The 21,633-nt window shown below is 43.6% G+C and overlaps 1 protein-coding gene across 1 annotated transcript; it reads right to left on the bottom strand.

Moving 5' to 3' along the window:
• Window positions 1-6,391: 6,391 nt before the first annotated feature.
• On the bottom strand, window positions 6,392-14,125 carry LOC124028120 (zinc finger and SCAN domain-containing protein 31-like). The gene is made up of 2 exons (XM_046340274.1): window positions 13,829-14,125; window positions 6,392-8,336 (listed from the first exon to the last, which is right to left on the bottom strand). The coding sequence occupies exons 1-2, from the start codon at window positions 14,019-14,021 to the stop codon at window positions 7,015-7,017; spliced, it is 1,515 nt and encodes a 504-aa protein (XP_046196230.1). The 5' UTR covers window positions 14,022-14,125; the 3' UTR covers window positions 6,392-7,014.
• Window positions 14,126-21,633: the final 7,508 nt, after the last annotated feature.

Genomic DNA, 21,633 nt, shown 5'->3' with positions numbered 1-21,633 from the left:
AAGGAATTGTCCGTAGAGCTCTGAGACAGGAGTATCAAGGCACAGATCTGAGGAAAGGTAGTACAAAATGTCTGCAGCATTGAAGGTCCCCAAGAACACAGTGGCCTCCATTCTTAAAAGGGAAGAAGTTTGGAACCACCAACACTCCTCCTAGAGCTGGCCGCCCAGCCAAACAGCAATCGGGGGAGATGGGCCTTGGTCGGGCGGGTGGCCAGGAACCCAATGGTCACTCTGACAGAGCTCCAGAGTTCCTCTGTTGAGATGGGAGAACCTTCCAGAAGGACAACCATCTTTGCAGCACTCCACCAATCAGGCCTTTATGGTAGAGTGGACAGACAGAAGCCACTCCTCAGTAAAAGGCACGATAGCCCACTTGGAGTTTGCCAAAAGGCACCTAAAAGACTCTCAGACCATGAAAAACAAGATTATCTGAAAATGAAACCAAGACTGAACTCTTTGGCCTGAATGCCAAGTGTCCCGTCTGGAGGAAACCTGGCACCATCCCAACGATGAAGCATGGTGGTGGCAGCTCTATACAGGATCGAAAGAAATATGAACGGCGCAAAGTACAGAGAGATCCTTGATGAAAACCTGCTCCAGAGTGCTCAGGACCTCAGACTGGAGAAAAGGTTCACCTTCAACAGGACAACGACCCTAAGCACACAGCTAAGACAACGCAGGAGTGGCATCGGGACAAGTCTTTCAATGTCCTTGAGTGGCTCAGCCAGAGCCCGGACTTGAACCCTATCGAACATCTCTGGAGAAACCTGAAAATAGTTGTGTAGTGACGCTCCCCATCCAACCTGACAAAGCTTGAGAGGATCTGCAGAGAAGAATGGGAGAAACTCCCCAAATACGGGTGCCAAGCTTGTAGCATCATACCCAAGAAGACTCAAGGCTGTAATCACTGCCAAAGGTTCTTCAACAAAGTACTGAGTAAAGGGTCTGAATATTTATGTGAATGTAATATTTCTAAAAACCTGTGTTTGCTTTGTCATTATTGGGTATTGTGTGTAGATTGATGAGGGAGGATTTTTTAAAATACATTTTAAAACTAGCCTGTAACGTAACAAAACTTGGAAAAAGTCAAGGGGTCTGAATACTTTCCGATTGCATCGTATATCTTAATTTGACATACTGTTTTATGGCATGCAAGAAAGTACAAGATGGATAGACAGCAACTCGCCCAAGCCTTCCCCATTTCTCCTTCTCCCAAATCCAGTCAGCTGATGTTCTGAAAGAGCTGCAAAATCTGGACCCCTACAAATCAGCCTGGCTAGACAATCTGGACCCTTTCTTTCTAAAATGATCTGCCGAAATTTTTGTAACCCCTATTACTAGCCTGTTCAACCTCTCTTTCGTGTCATCTCAGATTCCCAAAGATTGGAAAGCAGCTGCGGTCATCCCCCTCTTCAAAGGAGGGACACTCTTGACCCAAACCTCTACAGACCTATATCTATCCTACCCTGCCTTTCTAAGGTCTTCAAAAGCCAAGTCAACAAACAGATTACCGACCATTTCGAATCCCACCGCACCTTCTCCGCTATGCAATCTGGTTTCAGAGCTGGTCATGGGTGCACCACAGCCACGCTCAAGGTCCTAAACAATATCTATACGAAACAATATTGTGCAGCCGTTTTCATTGACCTGGCCAAGGCTTTCGACTCTGTCAATCCCCACATCCTCATCGGGAGACTCGATAGCCTTGGTTTCTCAAATGATTGCCTCCCCTGGTTCACCAACTAATTCTCTGATAGAGCTCAGTGTGTCAAATAGGAGGGCCTGTTGTCCAGGCCTCTGGCAGTCTCTATGCCCTCGATTCATACCCGTCGCCAAACCCACTGGCTCCAGGTCATCTACAAGACCCTGCTAAGTAAAGTCCCCCCTTATCTCAGCTCGCTTGTCACCATAGCAGCACCTACCTGTAGCACGCGATCCAGCAGGTATATCTCTCTGGTCACCCCCAAAACCAATTCTTCCTTTGGCCACCTCTCCTTCCAGTTCTCTGTTGCCAATGACTGGAACGAACTACAAAAATCTCTGAAACTGGAAACACTTATCTCCCTCACTAGCTTTAAGCACCAGCTGTCAGTGTCACACCCTGACCATAGTTTGCTTTGTATGTTCTATGTTTTGTTTGGTCTGGGTGTGATCTGAGTGGGCATTCTATGTTGGATGTCTTGTTTGTCTGTTTCTGTGTTTGGGCCTGATATGGTTCTCAATCAGAGGCAGGTGTTAGTCATTGTCTCTGATTGGGAGCCATATTTAGGTAGCCTGTTTTGTGTTGGGTTTTGTGGGTGATTGTTCCTGTCTTTGTGTTTGTTACACCAGATAGGGCTGTTTTCGTTTTTTCACATTTCTTGTTTTGTATATTGTTCATTTATCATCTTCATTAAAGATGTATCACAATAACCACGCTGCGTGTAGGTCCGCCTCTCCTTCAACAGAAGAAAGCCGTGACAGAATCACCCACCACAACAGGACCAAGCTGCGTGGTAACGGGCAACAGTAACAGCGATGTCAGGATTTCGGGACATGGGAGCAGAATCTGGACTACACAACTTGGGAGGAGATAGACAGGTGCGCGGTCGATCCAGGGAGAGTGCCGGAGCCCGCCTGGGATTCGATGGAGCAGTGCGAGGAAGGTTACAGGAGAATGAGGTTGGCGAAGCGAACACGGCTGGCAAGGAAGCCCGAGAGGCAGCCCCAAAAATGTATTGGGGGGAGGCACACAGGAAGTATGGCGAAGCCAGGTAGGAGACCTGAGCCAACTTCCTGTGCTTACCGGAGGGTGAGAGAGACCGGGCAGGCACCGTGTTATGCTGTGGAGCGCACGGTGTCCCCAGTGCGGGTGCATAGCCCGGTGCGGCACATACCAGCTCCGCGTATCGGCCGGGCTAGAGTGTGCATCGAGCCAAGTGCCATGAAGCCGGCTCTACGCATCTGGTCTCCAGTGCGTCTCCTTGGGCCGGCTTACATGGCACCAGCCTTGCGCATGGTGTCCCCGGTTCGCCTGCATAGCCCAGTGCGGGCTATTCCACCTCGCCGCACTGGCAGGGCGACCGGGAGCATTCAACCAGGTAAGGTTGGGCAGGCTCGGTGCTCATGAGCTCCAGTGCGCCTGCACGGTCCGGTCTATCCGGTACCACCTCCACGCATCAGCCCTCCGGTGGCAGCTCCCCGCTCTCGCCCTGAGGTGCGTGTCCTCGGCCCAGTATCACCAGTGCCGGCACTACGCATCAGGCCTATAGTGCGTCCCGCCTGTCCAGTGCTGCTAGAGCCTTCCTCCTCTCCAGCGCAGCCGGAGTCTCCCGCCTGTCCGGCGCTGCCAGAGCTCCCGCCCCTCAGTCCAGAGGTGCCAGAGCCCCTCATTCCAGAGGCGCCAGAGCTCCTCAGTCCAGCGCTGCCAGAGCCTTCCTCTCCAGCGTCGCCGGAGCTATCCGCCATCAGTCGCCAGTCTGACCAGCGCCATCAGAGTCGCCAGTCTGCCCAGCACCGCCTGAGCCACCCATCTGCCCAGCGCCGCCAGTGCCCCAGTCTGCCAGGAGCCGCCAGTGCCGCCAGTCTGCAAGGAGCCGCCAGTGCCGCCAGTCTGCCAGGAGCCGCCAGTGCCGCCAGTCTGCCAGGAGCCGCCAGTGCCGCCAGTCAGCCAGGAGCCGCCAGTGCCGCCAGTCAGCCAGGATCTTCCGGAGCCGCCAGTCAGCCAGGATCTGCCAGAACCGCCATTCAGCCAGGATCCTGCCAGAGCAGCCAGTCAGCCAGGATCTGCCAGAGCCACCAGTCAGCCAGGATCTGCCAGAACCGCCATTCAGCCAGGATCTGCCAGAGTCGTCAGCCAGTACTGAGCTGCCCCTCTGTCCCGAGCTGCCTCTCTGTCCCGAGCTGCCCCTCAGTCCAATGGGTTCATTTAGAAGGGTCTCCGTGGTTAGGAGGCCACGGAAGCGGACAATGGGGCGGACTAAGACTATGGTAAAGTGGGGGAAAAACCAGAGCCGTCACCGCGGACAGATGCCCACCCAGACCCTCCCCAATTGGTTCAGGTTTTGCGGCCGGAGTCCGCACCTTGGGGGTACTGTCACACTCTGACCATAGTTTGCTTTGTATGTTCTATGTTTTGTTTGGTCAGGGTGTGATCTGAGTGGGCATTCTATGTTTGATGTCTTGTTTGTCTGTTTCTGTGTTTGGACCTGATATGGTTCTCAATCAGAGGCAGGTGTTAGTCATTGTCTCTGATTGGGAGCCATATTTAGGTAGCCTGTTTTGTGTTGGGTTTTGTGGGTGATTGTTCCCGTCTTTGTGTTTGTTACACCAAATAGGGCTGTTTTCGGTTTTTCACATTTCTTGTTTTGTATATTGTTCATTTATCATCTTCATTAAAGATGTATCACAATAACCACGCATTTTGGTCTGCCTCTCCTTCAACAGAAGAAAGCCGTGACAGTCAGAGCAGCTCACAGATTACTGCACCTGTACATAGCCCATTTATAATTTAGTCCAAACAACTACCTCTTTTCCTACTGTATTTATTTATTTTGCTCCTTTGCACCCCTTTATTTCTCTCTCTACTTTGCACATTCTTCCACTGTAAATCTACCATTCCAGTGTTTTACTTGCTATATTGTATTTACTTCGCCACCATGGCTTTTTTTGCCTTTACCTCCCTTATCTCACCTCATTTGCTCACATTGTATATAGACTGTATTATTGACTGTATGTTTGTTTTACTCCATGTGTAACTCTGTGTCGTTGTATCTGTCAAACTGCTTTGCATTATCTTGGCCAGGTCGCAGTTGTAAATGAGAACTTGTTCTCAACTTTCCTACCTGGTTAAATAAAGGTTAAATAAAAAAAATATCATGACTATGATTCTGAGCGATGGGTCTCTGAAAAGGAAAAGGACTGTATTTAATCTCTCTGCAATGTGGCTCTAGAATTCCTTTGACTGGAAATATCCCGTATGAGATCTCCTCCATTCACACGTGTGCGTACACACGACATACACACACTCACATACCCACCCCTGCTCATTTCTACCCCCTGTCGCCCCTAACACAGACATGCACCCATCCCTGCACATAAATCCAGACTCGCTCCTCCCCCGCCAAACACTAACAAACACGTACCCAGACAGACACAAAGGCACATACAGAGTGTGCGCAGGGTGTGCTGAACTGTGAATTATGATAATAGATGAGTAATGCACATTAATAAAGCATTATCCTAAGTGACAGAAAATGAGAGATGGGGAGGACAATAGTAGAGAGGGGCACATGGAGGGGGAGAGGAGCGATATAGGGAGGAAAGGGAGAGATGGGGGAGAGGAAGATATATATAGGGAGAGAGAGAGGAGACATAGGGAGAGATGTAAAGGAGAGATAAATGAAGAGGAGATGGAGAAGAAGGAGAGATACAAAGAGAGGAGAGATAAAGGGAGAGATGTATGGAGAGAGGAGAGGGAGAGATATGGAGCAATATAGGGATCGAGGAGAGATAGGGAAGACATAGAGAGAGAGAGGGAGAGAGAAATAAAGATAGAGGGAGAGGTATGAGAGCTATAGGGAGAATGTATAGGGAAAAAGAAGAGGGGGAGAGAGTGAGAGGGATAGAAATAGTGTCCACCACCCAAAGAACATCCAGCCACCAAGCATTGGAGTCAACATCCAGCATCCCCGTGGAACACTTTCAACACCTTGTAGAATCCATGCCCCGACAAATTTTGGCTGTATTAGGAAGGTGTTCTTAATGTTTTCTACACTCAGTGTACATCTTCTTGGACATGTCATATAATTGAACACTTAAAGCAAAATTATGGTCATTCCGGAGTCTGCATTAGCCATACAGCATTTACTGCGATGCGGCCTCTGCAGAAGTCAGGGCATTCATACTTCTTGCACTTCGCAGAGAGCTGTTGTGAAGGAAGCTGTCAAGGAAGTGAGTTTGTTTCTACAGGACGTACCGCCCCCACCTACCTTCAACCAATCATATCAATGTGGAGCTATACGGAACCCTCTGCATCGTTACATAATATGGACAATGCGGTACAGAGCTTAATTTGGCATCCGCAATTGTGTCACACCCTCCATATGGAAACTCTGGACCACATAAAACCTTCTTATAGGCAGGTAGCCTAGTGGTTAGAGTGTTGGGTCAGTAACCGAAAGGTTGCTAGATCGAATCCCTATGCTGACAAGGTAAAAATCTGTCGTTCTGCCCCTGAACAAGGCAGTTAACCCACTGATCCTAGGCTGTCATTGTAAATAAGATTTTGTTCTTAACTGACTTGCCTAGTTAAATAAATGTTAAATAAAAATTGTCTCTCAGTGTCCTTTGTGTTGTTCTGTCTATTTTGTATGAATAAACTACATTAATTATTCTGAAAGACTTCAGACCCTTTTATACACATGGAAGTCAATTTTTATTACATCAAAAAATATCAACATTTGATATGTAAATAACAGCAAGAATAACATTTGAGATGTACATTTAAAAAAATCTAAAATGAATTGAACATCAAGGGACAACCTCAATTTCTCAATATTTTCACAACATGGATAGAAGGTCAGGGCTCTGTGCAGGACAGTCAAGTTCTTCCACAACGATCTCGACAAACCATTTCTGTATTGACCTTGCTTTGTGAATGGGGCATTGTCAAGCTGAAACAGGAATGGGCCTTCCCCAAACTGTTGCCACAAAGTTATAAGCACAGAATCATCTAGAATGTCATTGTATGCTGTACAGTTGAGGCCTTGCCTGAACCATGAAAAACAGCCCTAGACCATTATTCTTCCTTCACCAAACTGTATATTTTGCATTAGGTATTGGGGCAGGTAGCGTTCTCCTGGCATCTGCCAAACCCAGATTCGTCCGTTGGACTGCCAGATGGTGAAGTGTGATTCACCATTACAGAGAACACGTTTCCACTGCTCCAGGGCCCAATGGCAGCGAGCTTTATACCACTCCAGCCGACGCTTGACATTGCTCATGGTGATTAAACCTATACTCTTGGGGGGGGGGTTATTTAAGTAGGGTGTCAGACGTTTTCGGGCAGGGACTCCGCTGTACTGAACTTAGGGAGAAGCTTGTTCCACCATTGGGGTGCCAGGACAGAGAAGAGCTTTGACTGGGCTGAGCGGGAGCTGCCCTCCTGTAGGGGTGGGAAGGCCAAGAGACCAGAGGTGGCAGAACGGAGTGCTTGGGTTGGGGTGTAGAGTTTGACCATAGCCTGAAGTTAGGGAGGGGCAGGTCCTCTTCCTGCTCCGTAGGCAAGCACCAGGGTCTCAAAGATGATGTGAGCTTCGACTGGAATCCAGTAGAGTGTGCGGAGGAGCTGGGTGACATGGGAGAGCTTGGGAAGGTTGAACACCAGGCGTGCTGCGGCGATCTGGATATGTTGCAGGGGTTTGATGGCAAAAGCGGGGAAATATATGATCTCTCCCCTGTGTGAGTCATCATATGATCTTTCAGGCATATCTTCTGACTAAAGCACTTGCCACAATCACTGCACTTATATGGTTTCTCCCCAGTGTGTATCCTCATATGTCCTGCCAAGTTTCTCATTCGGCTGAAGCATTTTCCACAATCTTTGCACTGATATGGTTTCTCCCCAGTGTGAATTCTCATATGTTCCGTTAGGGTTCCCTTCTGACTGAAACTTCTGCCACATACATTACAGAAATATGGTTTCTCCCCAGTGTGAATTCTCTGATGTGCTTTTAAAATGCTACTTTTCAAAAAGCATTTCCTGCAGACAGGACACCTGTGTGGTCTCTCCCCTGAATGAGCCTCCCTCAATGGAACTTTCAACTCACTGGCTTCCCTGATCTTAGAGCTTTGTTCTTTCTTCGTCCAGGTTGTCTTTGATTTGATTGGCTGTAACCCTGACATTAATCCTCCAGAGTCTACCCCATTGTCACTTTCACTGTTCCCAATCTGAGTTGCAGAGCAGTCTGAGTGTACTGTAGAGAGGGGTTGAGATTCACTTGTTGGTTCTGATGCACTGCAGCCCTCTCCATTTGGTTCTGTTTTGATGTCTTGTTCAGTTGTTTTGGTGGGAAGAGAGTCCCTCTCTCTGTTCTCCATAGTCTGGGTTTGGGGAAGATATAAGGGCTGAGGAGGGTCCGGATCATAGTCACTTTTTACACAGGGTAGAGTGAATATGAACTCTTTGATATCAGACGCCAGCCCTTCAAGCTGCTCTTCCTCCTGACTGGTCACAAACTCCTCCTGTTCCTCTTTAATCTGAGGGGTCTCTGGGTCCTCCTGGTCCAGACTGGGGCTCCAGTCCTGCTGCTCAGCAGGAATGTCTTCGGGGACAGGGGGAGTGAGCTGCTGGGAGTCTGAAGAGAAGAATAGGGTATCAATAAGATGTAGTTTCAATTTCAATGTGGCCTTGAGCCCAATTATTAGATTAAAGACAGTAAGCTACAATAGGAATGTTCAATTTCATCAGTTGTAAATAGTTCTAACATTACAGCTAAACAATTGAATGAATCAGGTGTTTAGTGGCAGTGGCCTGGCTAGCCCATCTTCTCTAGACAAAGATTATATCTCAGTCTAGCATTATAACACTAGCCCACAATGCACTGTGGGATTTATTTACCGACCTGTGTCTGTTTGGCAACGCTTTTCCCACTTCGAAGGGTATATCCGTGGTCGGTGGACCGGTCTGATAAAGAATGTGTTGTTTGCGTCACCGTGTGATGCCCAGGAAATAATTACATCTAATTGTTAGATGCTACCACCCCCCTCCAAATGAAAACCAAACATGGATGTCAATGTTTGCGTGCGCTCCATTCTACTTCGTCTGTGGCAGCATGGTGCCCATATTGCGAGGTAGATTGTTACACCAGATAGCGTGATTTAACCAAAGATGATGGTATCTCCTAGAATTTTGCAAGTTTGCAAAAAAAGGTATTTCACTATACTTGTGCATGTCACATTAAAACTTGAAACAGACTTCCAGGCATTGCGCTAACGTTAGTTAGCATTGGCTGGCAAAACTACCTCCAACTTCCTTCATACTGGACACAGAGACATAAAAATGATATCCAAAAGTTAATCTGATTTTGGGGAAGTAGATAAATGGCATCAAAATCTGAGCAAGAGAACAAGTACATTGGAGTGTCTAGTTTGAGAAACAGACGCCTCACAAGTCCTAAACTGGCAGCTTCATTAAATAGTACCCGCAAAACACCAGTCTTAAAGTCAACAATGAAGAGTCCAGGATGCTGGCCTTCTCAGCAGAGTTGCAAAGAAAAGGCCATATCTCAGACTGGCCAATAAAAATAATAGATTAAGATGGACAAAAGAACACTCACACTGGACTGAGGAACTCCGCCTAGAAGACCAGCATTCCGGAGTTGCCTCTTCACTGTTGACATTGAGACTGGTGTTTTGCGGGTGCTATATAATGAAGCTGCCAGTTGAGAACTTGTGAGGCGTCCATTTCTCAAACTAGACACTAATGTACTTGTCCTCTTGCTCAGTTGTGCACCAGGGCTTCCCACTCCTCTTTATATTCTGGTTAGAGACTGTTTGTGAAGGGAGTAGTACACAGCTTTGTACGAGATCTTCAGTTTCTTGGCAATTTATCGCATGGGAAAAGCCTTCATTTCTCAGAACAAGAATAGACTGACGAGTTTTAGAAAAAAGTTATTTGTTTCTGTCCATTTTGAGCCTGTAATCGAACCCACAAATGCTGATGCTCCAGATACTCAACTAGCCTAAAGAAGGCCAGTTTTATTGCTTCTTTAAATCAAAACAACATTTTCCAGCTGTGCTAACATAATTGCAAAAGGGTTTTCTAATGATCAATTCGCCTTTTAAAATGATAAACTTGGATTAGCAAACACAACGTGCCATTGGAACACATGAGTGATGGTTGCTGATAATGGGCCTCTGTACGCATATGTAGATATTCCCTAAAATAATTAGCCGTTTCCAGCTACAATAGTGATTTACAACATTAACAGGGTCTACACTGTATTTCTGATCAATTTTATGTTATTTTAATGGCCCAAAATGTTTTGCTTTTCTTTCAAAAACAAGGACATTTCTAAGTGACCCCAAACTTTTGAACGGTAGTGTATATTTCAGTTATGTGAGATACCCTGTAAGAGACTTCGTGCCCAAACCCATGAAGTGTGATAAAACTATTTGGACATGTGTCAAGTGTATGTAGATGTAACAGTATAATTTTAAACCGTCCCCTCGCCCATACCCGGGCGCGAACCAGGGACCTTCTGCACACATTAACAACAGTCACCCACGAAGCATCGTTACCCATTGCTCCACAAAAGCCGCGGCCCTTGCAGAGCAAGGGGAACTACTACTTCAAGGTCTCAGAGCAAGTGATGTAACCGATTGAAACGCTATTTAGCGCGCACTGCTAACTAAGCTAGCCGTTTCACATACGTTACATAGACAGGAGGAGTATTGTATGCCAGTTGAGGCAAAATGTTGCAATTATGGTAGTGAGCAAACACCTGATTCATGAAGTGCCCTGTTAGAGTGAAGAAGACAGAGGTGACAAGAGTAAGGGCTGTCCAGCATGTCTCCTATCTGGAGGCGTTGAGAAGAGTAGAAGGGAGTAATGTTGAAGAAACCATGCTAGTTGGATTAGAGACAACCGTAAATGTTACTCGCCAACAGGATCCTGACATGATGCATGTTAAAAAGGTGGACTTTATAACTAGTGCAAGAAACGATACAAACTTGACAGCGCAAACAATGAGGAAATCTGAGAAAATAGGTAATCATTGAATTTGTATATAAACCCTTCCTGGGTTTCAAACACATTAAAGCACTTACATTACATATTAAACAAAAGACAAAACCCCTACATATCTACAATACAAAATGTATAATACCACCATACAACAATATTACAATGCACGCGTGTGTCTGTACCTTTGTGTGTGTGTCTTCACAGTCCCTGCTGTTCCATAAGGTGTATTTTTACCAGTTAAAAAAAAAATCTGATTCTACTGCTTGCATCAGTTACTTGATGTGGAATACAGTTCCATGTAGTCATGGCTCTATGTAGTACTGTGCGCCTCCCATAGTCTGTTCTGGACTTGGGGACTGTTGAGGAGACCTCTGGTGACATGTCTTGTGGGGTGTGTATGGGTGTCAGAGCTGTATGGTAGTAGTTTAAACAGACAGCTCGGTACATTCAACATGTCAATCTCTCTTCCACTTCAAGCCATGAGAGATTGACATGTATATCATTAATGTTAGCTCGCCGTGTACTTTTAAGGGCGTGCCGTGCTGCCCAGTTCTGAGACAATTGTAATTTTCCTAAATCCCTCTTTGCGGCACCTGACCAGACTACTGAACAGTAGTCTCGGTGCAACAAAACTAGGAACTGTAGGACTTTGTTGATAGTGTTGTTAAGAAGGCAGAGTAGCGCTTTATTATGGACAGACTTCTCCCCATTTTAGCTACTGTTGTATCAATATGTTTCGTTGCAGTTATTTCAGTAGCTGACGTGTATAGTGTTGAATCATCCGCATACATAGACACACTGGCTTTACTCAATGCCAATGGCATAGCGTTAGCAAAGGCCTAAACAGTTACCCTGGGTAATTCCTGATTCTACCTGGATTATGTTGGAGAGGCTTCCATTAAAGAACACCCTCTGTTCTGTTAGACAGGTAACTCTTTATCCACATTATAACAGGGGGTGTAAAGCCATAACACATACGGTTTTCCAGCAGTAGACTATGATCAGTAAAGTCAAAAGTTGCACTGAAGTCTAACAAAACAGCCCCCAAAATCGTTTTATCATCAATTTATCTTAGCCAATTGTCAGTCATTTGTGTAAGTGCTGTGCTTGTTGAATGCCCTTCCCTATAAGCATGCTGGGGGCAAAAGGAGGTGCAACTGGGTATTGGGAAGGTGTTCCTCATGTTTTTTTCACTCAGTGTATGTGTATTAGTTTTTCTACTGATGTTTTGTAATACATTCTTATGCACTGTGACTTCAAAGGTGCAGAAAAACAAATATGGTGTATTCTGTTGTCAATTTGTTTACTGAAATGTATTTTATTACTTAGGGTTGTTAACAGGCTGATTGGTCAGCTATTTGAGCCAGTAAAGGGGACTTTACTATTCCTGGCCTGAGGGGACACACTTTCTAGTAGGCTTAAATTGAAGATATGGCAAATAGGAGTGGCAATAGCCTCCACTATTATCCTCAGTAATTTTGCATCCAGATTGTCAGACCCCGGTGGCTTGTCATAGTTGATAGACAACAATAATCAGATCACCTCTTCCACACTCACTTTACAGAATTCAAAAGTACAATGCTTGTCTTTCATAATTTGGTTAGATATACTTGGATGTGTAGTGTCAGCGTTTGTTGCTGGCATGACATGCCTAAGTTTGCTAATCTTGCCATGGAGCCATCTGATTCCATGAATGACAGAGCAGAGTTTGCCAATTTTCCAAACTTGTAATTTAAGGTCCTCCAAAGCTTTTAACTATCATTCTTTATATTACTTATTTTTGTTTCATAGTATAGTTAATTTTTCTTAAATTTGCAGTACGCTTGCCAATTGATTGGGATGCCAGACTTCTTTGCCATTCCTTTTGCCTCTTGCCTCTCAACCATACAATTCCTCATCAATCCAAGGGGATTTAATAGTTTTTACAGTCATTTTCTTAATGGGTGCATGCATATTAGTAACTGGAATAAGGAATTGCATAAATATGTCAAGTGCAGCTTCCGGTTGTGAGTGCGGCTGAATGTTTTTTGGGGGACTTTACAGCAGAGGCATTACAAAGAATACTATCAACTAACGTTGCTTGGATTATCTTTCATAATGGCAATACATCATTAAAAAAAAAACAATTAAATTGATACACACTTATAGGGTTAGGGTTCCCACACCGCCATATTGCAGTGCTTGGTTACGGAAAACGGACGTTAGACAGTGGACTATCTGTGCTAATTAGCCATATGTATCTCTGAACACCAGTGTGTAAACGGAAGACAGACGCCACAAACGTGTTGTCACTGAAAAACACTCTCGGCCAAACTGTTAAAAACGGGTGAAATAGTGTACAGTGTGTATTTTGCATTTGTTAAATAATTTTGATGTGATATAAAAGTAGAGGGATTTATGTTTCTAGAACCGTAACCGCGATTGAGAATCGATTCATTAGTATTTAGCTTCTAGAGCCAATTGGCCTTTTAAACAGAAAATGTAAGGTCCTTGGACTAAGAAGCAACGTTGGGCTTCTTGGGTCCAATATTTGGCTACACCAAACTGTACCTACCTCTTAAAAAGATCTGGTTAAATCACATTATGTTGTCTCAATCTGTAGCTAATTGCGAGGCTGACTAGGAAACAGACAGGTGCGCACACAAAGCAAGAACACAACATGAAATCTATGTTTGCTTTTCATTTCGATGGGGGACTGGGGGTGATAGCATCTACAATTGTATTTAGGCCTAATTATTTATTGGGCACTGATCTGTGATACAAACGAGGACTTCCTAATCAGAACCTTCTACCGATATATGCCCGGACCTTGGAAAAGTTGCCAAACAGGCATGGGTTGGCAAATAACTCACAAGGTGGACCATGTTAAGGTCCAGCTAGAAAATATGAGCTGTGGCCTGACTAGCTTCGTCTCGCAACTAGCCATTTAAAATGAACATGAACACTTTTGACTTTTCCTTTGAATGTTACAGAATGATATCTGTAACAATAAAAGTTACTATAAATGATTATTTAAATGGCTACTGTGGCTAGTTGCCGGACAAAGCTATGGCCTGCTAGGTGGTTCAATTAGATTGTTATAACGAGCTATTCACTACTAACCTGCAATATGTAACTTTATGTCGGGATTGAAAGCCAAATCCAGCAGCCTTTGTAGACGTTCGATCTCCTCCTTCGAACGGGAGATTTCTTCCTGGTAGTCTGCTATGGTATTTTCCACTGCCCCTAATATCTCAACAGCCGCTGCTGTTAAGCGCTCGTTTAGAAAAACCTGCAAAAGCTGAATTTTCGACATTTTGATGGGAATCTAAGTACACTTTGTTTTACTATGAAGATATGTGTTTTGCTGCTAACAAGGTGTCTAATGGTAGCAAGCATTATCAGCGTCTGGTCAGCAAAATAAAATAAAAAGTACTTCCGCGTCAGGGAATTTCAACCAATTTCAAAATAAAGGTCCCCATATAATAGTAGAAAATAGTAACCTGTATTTATTCATGATGTATGGAACATAATTGTCAAAATATTAACAATTGTTCATATTCGTTAATATTTAAGTATTCAATGTCCATTCAATTTGGGTTTTAAAACATGTTCAAATAAATGCCCCCAATTCAAATCACTGTATATGCATTCAGCTCATATTGGCTTATAGAGAAATTGTTTTTATTTTTGTAAAAATGGGGTGGGGGTTATTCAGTAGGGTTTGTGGAATCTAAATATAGTGTCATTTCATGGGGCTCTGAAAAAATACAGATTATTGCTGGCCTTTTACTGTGGTCAAAAAGCTTAAAATTGGTTTGGTTTGATACTATATGGTTGAAATTTAGCACTGTACAGGAAAAACAATTAATTGTGTGTCCATAAAACCAGTGTCCAGTCTACTCCCTAGAGTCCCTAAAATACAAATCAGGTGAGTTTGAACAAAAAGCTATGTTATAGGAAGCTTTATGTTGACATTTGAACAGTGAGAGACATATCAGCACCATGGACAGCTATAATTTTAGAATGTTATGTTGTCAGCCTATTTTCAAATAATGTATGTGGTAAATATGTGGCCCAAAGCATGTCAATCCATCATTGGTAATAGGTCAGCATAATGACCCTCTAGATTGTATATATCAATTACTCCCCTGGTTACAAGAATTGGGCATGATACAGTGGTCAGTGCCATGCATACTGATAGCTGTGATCAGCATCTCACACAATCAGCTTTACTTCAACAACATTTCAGGTTAAACTAAATACAGACACATCATCGCTTGATATTCTATTCAGGCAATTAATCACAAAAGAGGGTGCACCCACAAATTGCAGTCAATGTGATGGCGTATTGATTAGACAGACTGTTTGGACCACCACACCAGATATTCTTGTTATTTTTTAGCCCTTTGTAGCAGAAAATGGTAGAGTTAAGAGAAACCCAGTTATTCCATCCATTGCAATTAAATCCCAGTTGGCAACAAGAAACAGATGTACAGATTGAGCTCTGTAATATGTCACTCAGGCGCAAAATCTCAGAGGGGGCAGAGCTGGATTTGACACCAATATACGAGCAGATGACTAACACATTTCTGTTGGCACGAGAACAGAAGGAATGATATATTTCTAGGAAGTAGTTAATGAGCCTCACACACAAACAAATTGCAATGATGTACAAACACTTGATTCAGAATCAGAGATTTCTGTCATTCCACAGTATGAATACTTCTCCAATCACAAATATATCAAGTATATCGGACAAAATTACGAAAGACAAGAATTGTACTTTTGAATTCCATAAAGTCCGTGTGGAAGAGGTGAAAAAAACTATATATATTGTTGTTTATCAACAATGACAAGCCACCAGGGTCTGACAATCTAGCTAGATGGACAATTACTGAGGATAATAGCAGACGATATTGCCACTCCTATTTGCCACATATTCAATTTAAGCCTACTAGAGAGCGTGTGCCCTCAGCCCCGGAGGGAAGCTAAAGTCATTCCGCTACCCAAGAATAGTAAAGCCCCCGTTTCCGGCTAAAATAGCCGACCAATCAGCCTGTTACCAACCCTTAGTAAACTTCTGGAAAAAATGTTGTTTGACTAGATACAATGCTATTTTACAAAAAACAAATTGACAACAGAATTTCAGCATGCTTATAGGGAAGGACACTCAACACGCACAGCACTTACATAGATGACTAATGATTGGCTGAAATAAATTGATGATAAAATGATTGTGGGGGCTGTCTTGTTAGACTTCAGTGCAGCTTTTGACATTATTGATCATAGTCTGCTGCTGGAAAAGCATATGTGTTATTGCTTTACACCCCCTGTTATAATGTGGATTAAGAGTTACATTTCTAACAAAACAGAGGGTGTTCTTTAATGGAAGCCTATAAAATATAATCCAGGTAGAATCAGGAATTTCCCAGGGTAGCTGATTAGGCCCCTTGCTTTTTTCCATTTTTACTAATGACATGCCACTGACTTTGAGTAAACCCAGAGTTTCTATGTATGCGGATGACTCAACACTATACACGTCAGCTACTACAGCGACTGAAATGACTGCAACACTCAACAAAGAGCTGCAGTTAGTTTTAGAGTGGGTGGCTGATGAGACCAGTTAGCCTTAAATGTTTCTAAAACTAAACACATTGTATTTGGAACAAAACACTCCCTAAACCTCAACTAAATCTTGTAATAAATAATGTGAAAATTGAGCAAGTTGAGATGACTAAACTGCTTGGTGTAACACTAGATTGTAAAGTGTCATGGTCAAAACATGTTGATGCCGTAGTTGTAACGCCCGGGGTGTAGTGGGGAGCGCTACTTTTTAATGAACCACAACGGTGAACAGACGCCAACCCAAACAAATGCCCCAAACACGGAGGACGTAAACAGTCCAGCAAAAATCCAAACACAACACACGGACAACCATGACATACAGCCGTGTACACATGGACACTGAAATAATCCTGTACAACCAGCAGGCGGGCCGACTGGTAAATAAAGCCCAACCAATTAACCTAAACTAAACACAGGTGCAACCAATAAACAGAAAAGGGGGAAAAGGGATCAGTGGCAGCTAGTAGGCCGGTGACGACGACCACCGAGCACAGGAAGGGGAGCCACCTTCGGTAGGAGTAGTGACAGTAGTAGCTAAGATGGGTAGAAGTCTGTCTATAATATAGCAATGCTCTGCCTTCTTAACAACACTATCAACAAGGCAGGTCCTACATGCGAGTACTGTTCAGTACTGTTCAGTCATGTGGTCAGGTGCCACAAAAAAGGACTTAGGGAATTTGCAATTGGCTCAGAACAGGGCAGCACTGCTGGCCCTTGGATGTACACAGAGAGCTAATATTAATACTATGCATGCCAATCTCCCCTGGCTGAAAGTGGAAGAGAGATTGAGATTGACATGTTGAATGCACCAAGCTGTCTATCTAAACTACTGGCACACAGCTCGGACACCCATGCATACCCCACAAGACATGCCACAAGAGGTCTCTTCACAGTCCTCAAGTCCAGAACAGACTATGGGAGGCACACAGTACTACATAGAGCCATGACTACATGGAACTCTATTCCACATCAAGTAACTGACGCAAGCAGTAAAATTAGATTTAAAAAACAGATTAAAAAAACACCTTATGGAACAGCAGGGACTGTGAAGCAACACAAACATTGGCACAGACACATGCACACACACACACACACACACACGCGTACACACACATATGATAACATACGCACTATACATACACATGGATTTAGTACTGTAGATATGTGGTAGTGGTGGAGTAGGGGCCTGAGGGCACACAGTGTGTTATGAAATCTGTGAATGTATTGTAATGTTTGAAAATTGTATAAACTGCCTTAATTTTGCTGGACCCCAGGAAGAGTAGCTGCTGCTAATGGGGATACATAATAAATACAAAAAATACAAATCACACAGTGGATGAAGTGTTACCCATTTTAATGTTTCTGAATACTACATCAGTATTTTCTGAATGCCATAAGAGATTACTTAGAGCTGACCAAGTGAAACAGTCTCCTCACTTTAAAAAGCCCACTTCACAGTTTGAATGTCACGCCCTGACCTGAGAGAGCCGTTTTATTTCTCTATTTGGTTAGGTCAGGGTGTGATGTCGGGTGGGCATTCTATGTTTTGTATTTCTGTGTGTTTTGCCGAGTGTGGTTCCCAGTCAGAGGGCAGCTATCGTTGTCTCTGATTGGGAATCATACTTAGCAGCCTGTTTTGCCACCTTAGTTGTGGGTAGTTGTCTGTGTTAGTGGCCTGTATATCCCTAGTAAGCTTCATGGTCGTTTTTGTTGTTTCTTGCTTTTTTGGCGACATTTATAATAAAGGGAAATGTACGCTCACCGCGCTGCACCTTGGTCCGGTCATTTCCGTGACGACGATCGTAACAGAACTACCCACCACACATGGACCAAGCGGCGTGGCCGGGAGGAGCAGCGTTTTCTGGAGGAATGGACATGGGAGGAGATCTTGGAAGGCAAGGGACCCTGGGCAAAGGCTGGAGAGTATCGGCGTCCAAGGGAGGAGATAGAGGTGGAAAATGCAGAGCGGCGACAGTACGAGGAGTTGGCACAGCGGAGCACGAGAGGCAGCTCCCCAATTTTATTTGGGAGGGGTCACATGAGGAGATTGGCTGAGTCAGGTTGGAGACCTGAGCCAACTCCCCGTGCTTACCGTAGGGAGTGTGGTACTGGTCAGGCACTGTGTTATGCGGTGGAGCGCACGGTGTCTCCAGTGTGCGTTCAGACCCCGTTTCACTACATTCCAGCTCCCCGCATCGACCGGGCTAGAGTGGGCATCCAGCCAGGACGAATGGTGCCAGCTCAGCGCATCTGTCCACCAGTGCATCTCTACGGCCCAGGATATCCTGCGCCCGCTCTGCGCATTGTGTCTCCGGTGCGTCTGCACAGCCCAGTGTGTCCTGTGCCAGCGCCCCGCATTTGCCGGGCGAAGGTAACCATCCAGCCAGGACGGGTTGTGCAGACTCTACACTTGAGAGCTCCAGTGCGCCTCCACGCCCCAGTGTATCCGGTTTCCTACGCCAAGAACCATATTTAGCAAACATACATATACTATTTCCAGCATAGTCACATTTTCAGAGGAATACCCATTTGTGAAAATGTACACTAGTCATGACCAGCTTTGGCATGTAAATTGCACTAAGACAAAAGTGTCAGTTGGCTATAGTTTTCGAATTACTCAACAAATTGCTGCACAAAGCCACACTTTGTCTAGTTGTATATGACAGCATAAGATGTGTAGAGGTTCTCCACTTTGGTCTGAAAAAACGTCATTCACTTAAGCACTGGCAAATGCAAGAAATGTGATTACTCTCAACATAAAGACATTCCTAACAACTCAAAGGAAACTATCTTCATTAACCACTGAGGATTTGAACTAAATAAGCAATTGGGATTGGTTCAGTGGTAAGATAATTGATGTGTACCTTGATCTTGTAAAAAGTATAAATGCAGATAGATGTTCTGCCTAAGGTACCTGGAACAGCATGCAATTGGTGGTGTTTTGAGAACGTAATAATAGCTGTGAAAAGCACATTGGAAAAAAGCACATTGGATGAAAAATAAATTATGTGCTAGCAATGGTATAACATCAGGTTTAGGTAGGTTATTTTCTAAATGTAATCCGTTACAGTTACTAGTTACCCGTCAAATTATAATCGGATTACATTCAGTTACTTTTATATTACTTTCCCCTTAAGAGGCATTAGATGAAGACAAAAATGTATGTTACCAATTGAACGACGTATATTGCAGGATAAATCAATGTTAACGTTTACATAGCTGCCCATATATAGATGTCAAAAATGTCTTTATGGGTTGATTATGTAGGCTTCTTCTAACCCATCGCTTTCTACTACGTATGACATGATACAATTATATAAATAAACAAGAATCAAACAGTCAAAATAATGATTATTTTGTTTTAATTTTAATTATATATTTTATTTTTACCAGTAGGGTATTATGTTCTTGACATTCATTTACTTAAGCTCCATCTATTTCTCAATGTGCTCCACCTTATAATATTCTTTATCTTATAAATCTTATAAAGAAAGTAGCAATTATCCTTGAGATTTTCCCCATGGAGTTATATTTGTTTTTGCATTATGCTGTATCACATCCGCCCATGATTGGGAGTCCCTTAAGGCGGTGTGCAATTGGCCCGACATTGTCCAGGTTTGGCCTGGGTAGGCCATAATTGTTAATAAGAATTTGTTCTTAACTGACTTGCCTAGTTAAATAAATAAAAATATTGTTTACAGTCGACTTTTATTTTGAAGGCGAAATCCAAAATCCGGAAGTATAAATGCGGATAGGATCTGGTTAATGTTGCTGCCGTGACGTGCATGCAAGAGTGCTGCCAGTGTAAACAATTCAAACGCTTCCTAGTCAAAGATATCAGTTTATAGTATGGGGGGTGATAAGGGACATATATAAGCCTAGGCAACCGTACCAGCTGACATGATACCAACGCCTTACTAATGTCTGAATTATGCCCACATCGCGTGTTAATGAGATTCATAATGTACATCATTTATATTAATTAAATCTTAACCATAAATGTTAGAAACGTACTATTTTTGACTGCAAGCAGACATTCCGCAGTAGCCACCTTGAACTATAGTGTAGCATACGACTTGTGTATTTCCTGTTATCGCTAATGACCTAGAGAAGATGATGCCCAATCTATAGATAATCTGTCTTTCCCTCAACACCTCATGGCATGGTATGTTATCTTATTTAACTGTATACAGATCTAAATGTTGTTAGCCAATCACAGACTGTGTTGTTACCAGTTCCACATCAGACAACCAATAAAAGTTGTGTCCACGGCTTTCAGAGGAGTTCATAGGTGCTATTCGGAATCCTTGGGATGTCCCTTCAATCGAATAGAGCAGTTCATAAACTTCCCCAGAGGTTCATGCTATTCGGGATGTCCATACCTCTATCAAGTATAAATGTACATTGGTTAAATTTAGTGTTAATTTAGGGTTCAGGGTAAGGACGTCTCAAGGAATCCGGATTGCGGTGACCGTTCATAGAGTGAGAGACACAGACTTAATTTATTTTTTATAAGCTGCAGAAGCGATTTGAGTGTCTGCCCCAGATAGTTTCATTAGAGACGATGAAAATAATTACCCAGATGCACTTGATCCAATTGAGGAGTAAGTAGGCTATATTTAAGTTGTGATATCGTAAGGAAATATTTAGGGCTACGTGGTTTATTTGGAAATAATAGTTTTTTGTTTCTAACGTATTGTCAAAAGCACGAAGGCAATATTATTTACTGTGTCGATAGCGCAGTAGGCTAGTGTACAATAACATCATTTGATGTGCTAGTATTATTTATTTAATGGATTCATTCAATTGTAAATGAAATAACTACTTTTCACTGAAGGGAAACGAGGTACAACATGCAACTTCAATCAAAGACCTAAAATCATGACTGACAATATCACAACGGTATCCTACTTCATTCATTGAATACTGTATGTATTGCTATCACTGGGAGTATGTTAATGAAGGCTTTTCAGCTGTTGAACTATGCCAATGTCGAACTCATTTCTAAATATCTTTCTTTTAGTCAAGATGTGATGAGCCAGATCAACCACTCAGCTTCAATGCAGCTGTGTGTGTGTGTGTGTGTGTGTGTGTGTGTGTGTGTGTGTGTGTGTGTGTGTGTGTGTGTGTGTGTGTGTGTGTGTGTGTGTGTGTGTGTGTGTGTGTATGGAGTTCCAAGTAAAGACTTGAGAAGATGGCAAAGGAAATAGTGATGAGAGTGAGAGCATACAGTATGGAAATAAAGACCCCTTGAGATCTATAATTAGTGTGGGGTGCCTCTTGTCTCCTTTTTTCCCGTT

Source organism: Oncorhynchus gorbuscha, linkage group LG03 (genome assembly GCF_021184085.1).
Source record: "Oncorhynchus gorbuscha isolate QuinsamMale2020 ecotype Even-year linkage group LG03, OgorEven_v1.0, whole genome shotgun sequence".
Lineage (NCBI taxonomy): Eukaryota > Metazoa > Chordata > Actinopteri > Salmoniformes > Salmonidae > Oncorhynchus > Oncorhynchus gorbuscha.
This window is presented reverse-complemented; position numbering and strand designations above follow the sequence as displayed.

Coding starts and splice junctions, on each gene's coding strand:
- LOC124028120 (XM_046340274.1), bottom strand. CDS start 14,021: ATGTCGAAAATTCAGCTTTTGCAGGTTTTTCTAAACGAGCGCTTAACA. Junction 8,337..13,828: donor CATAAAGTTACATATTGCAG/GTTAGTAGTGAA, acceptor TCTTCTCTTCAG/ACTCCCAGCAGCTCACTCCC.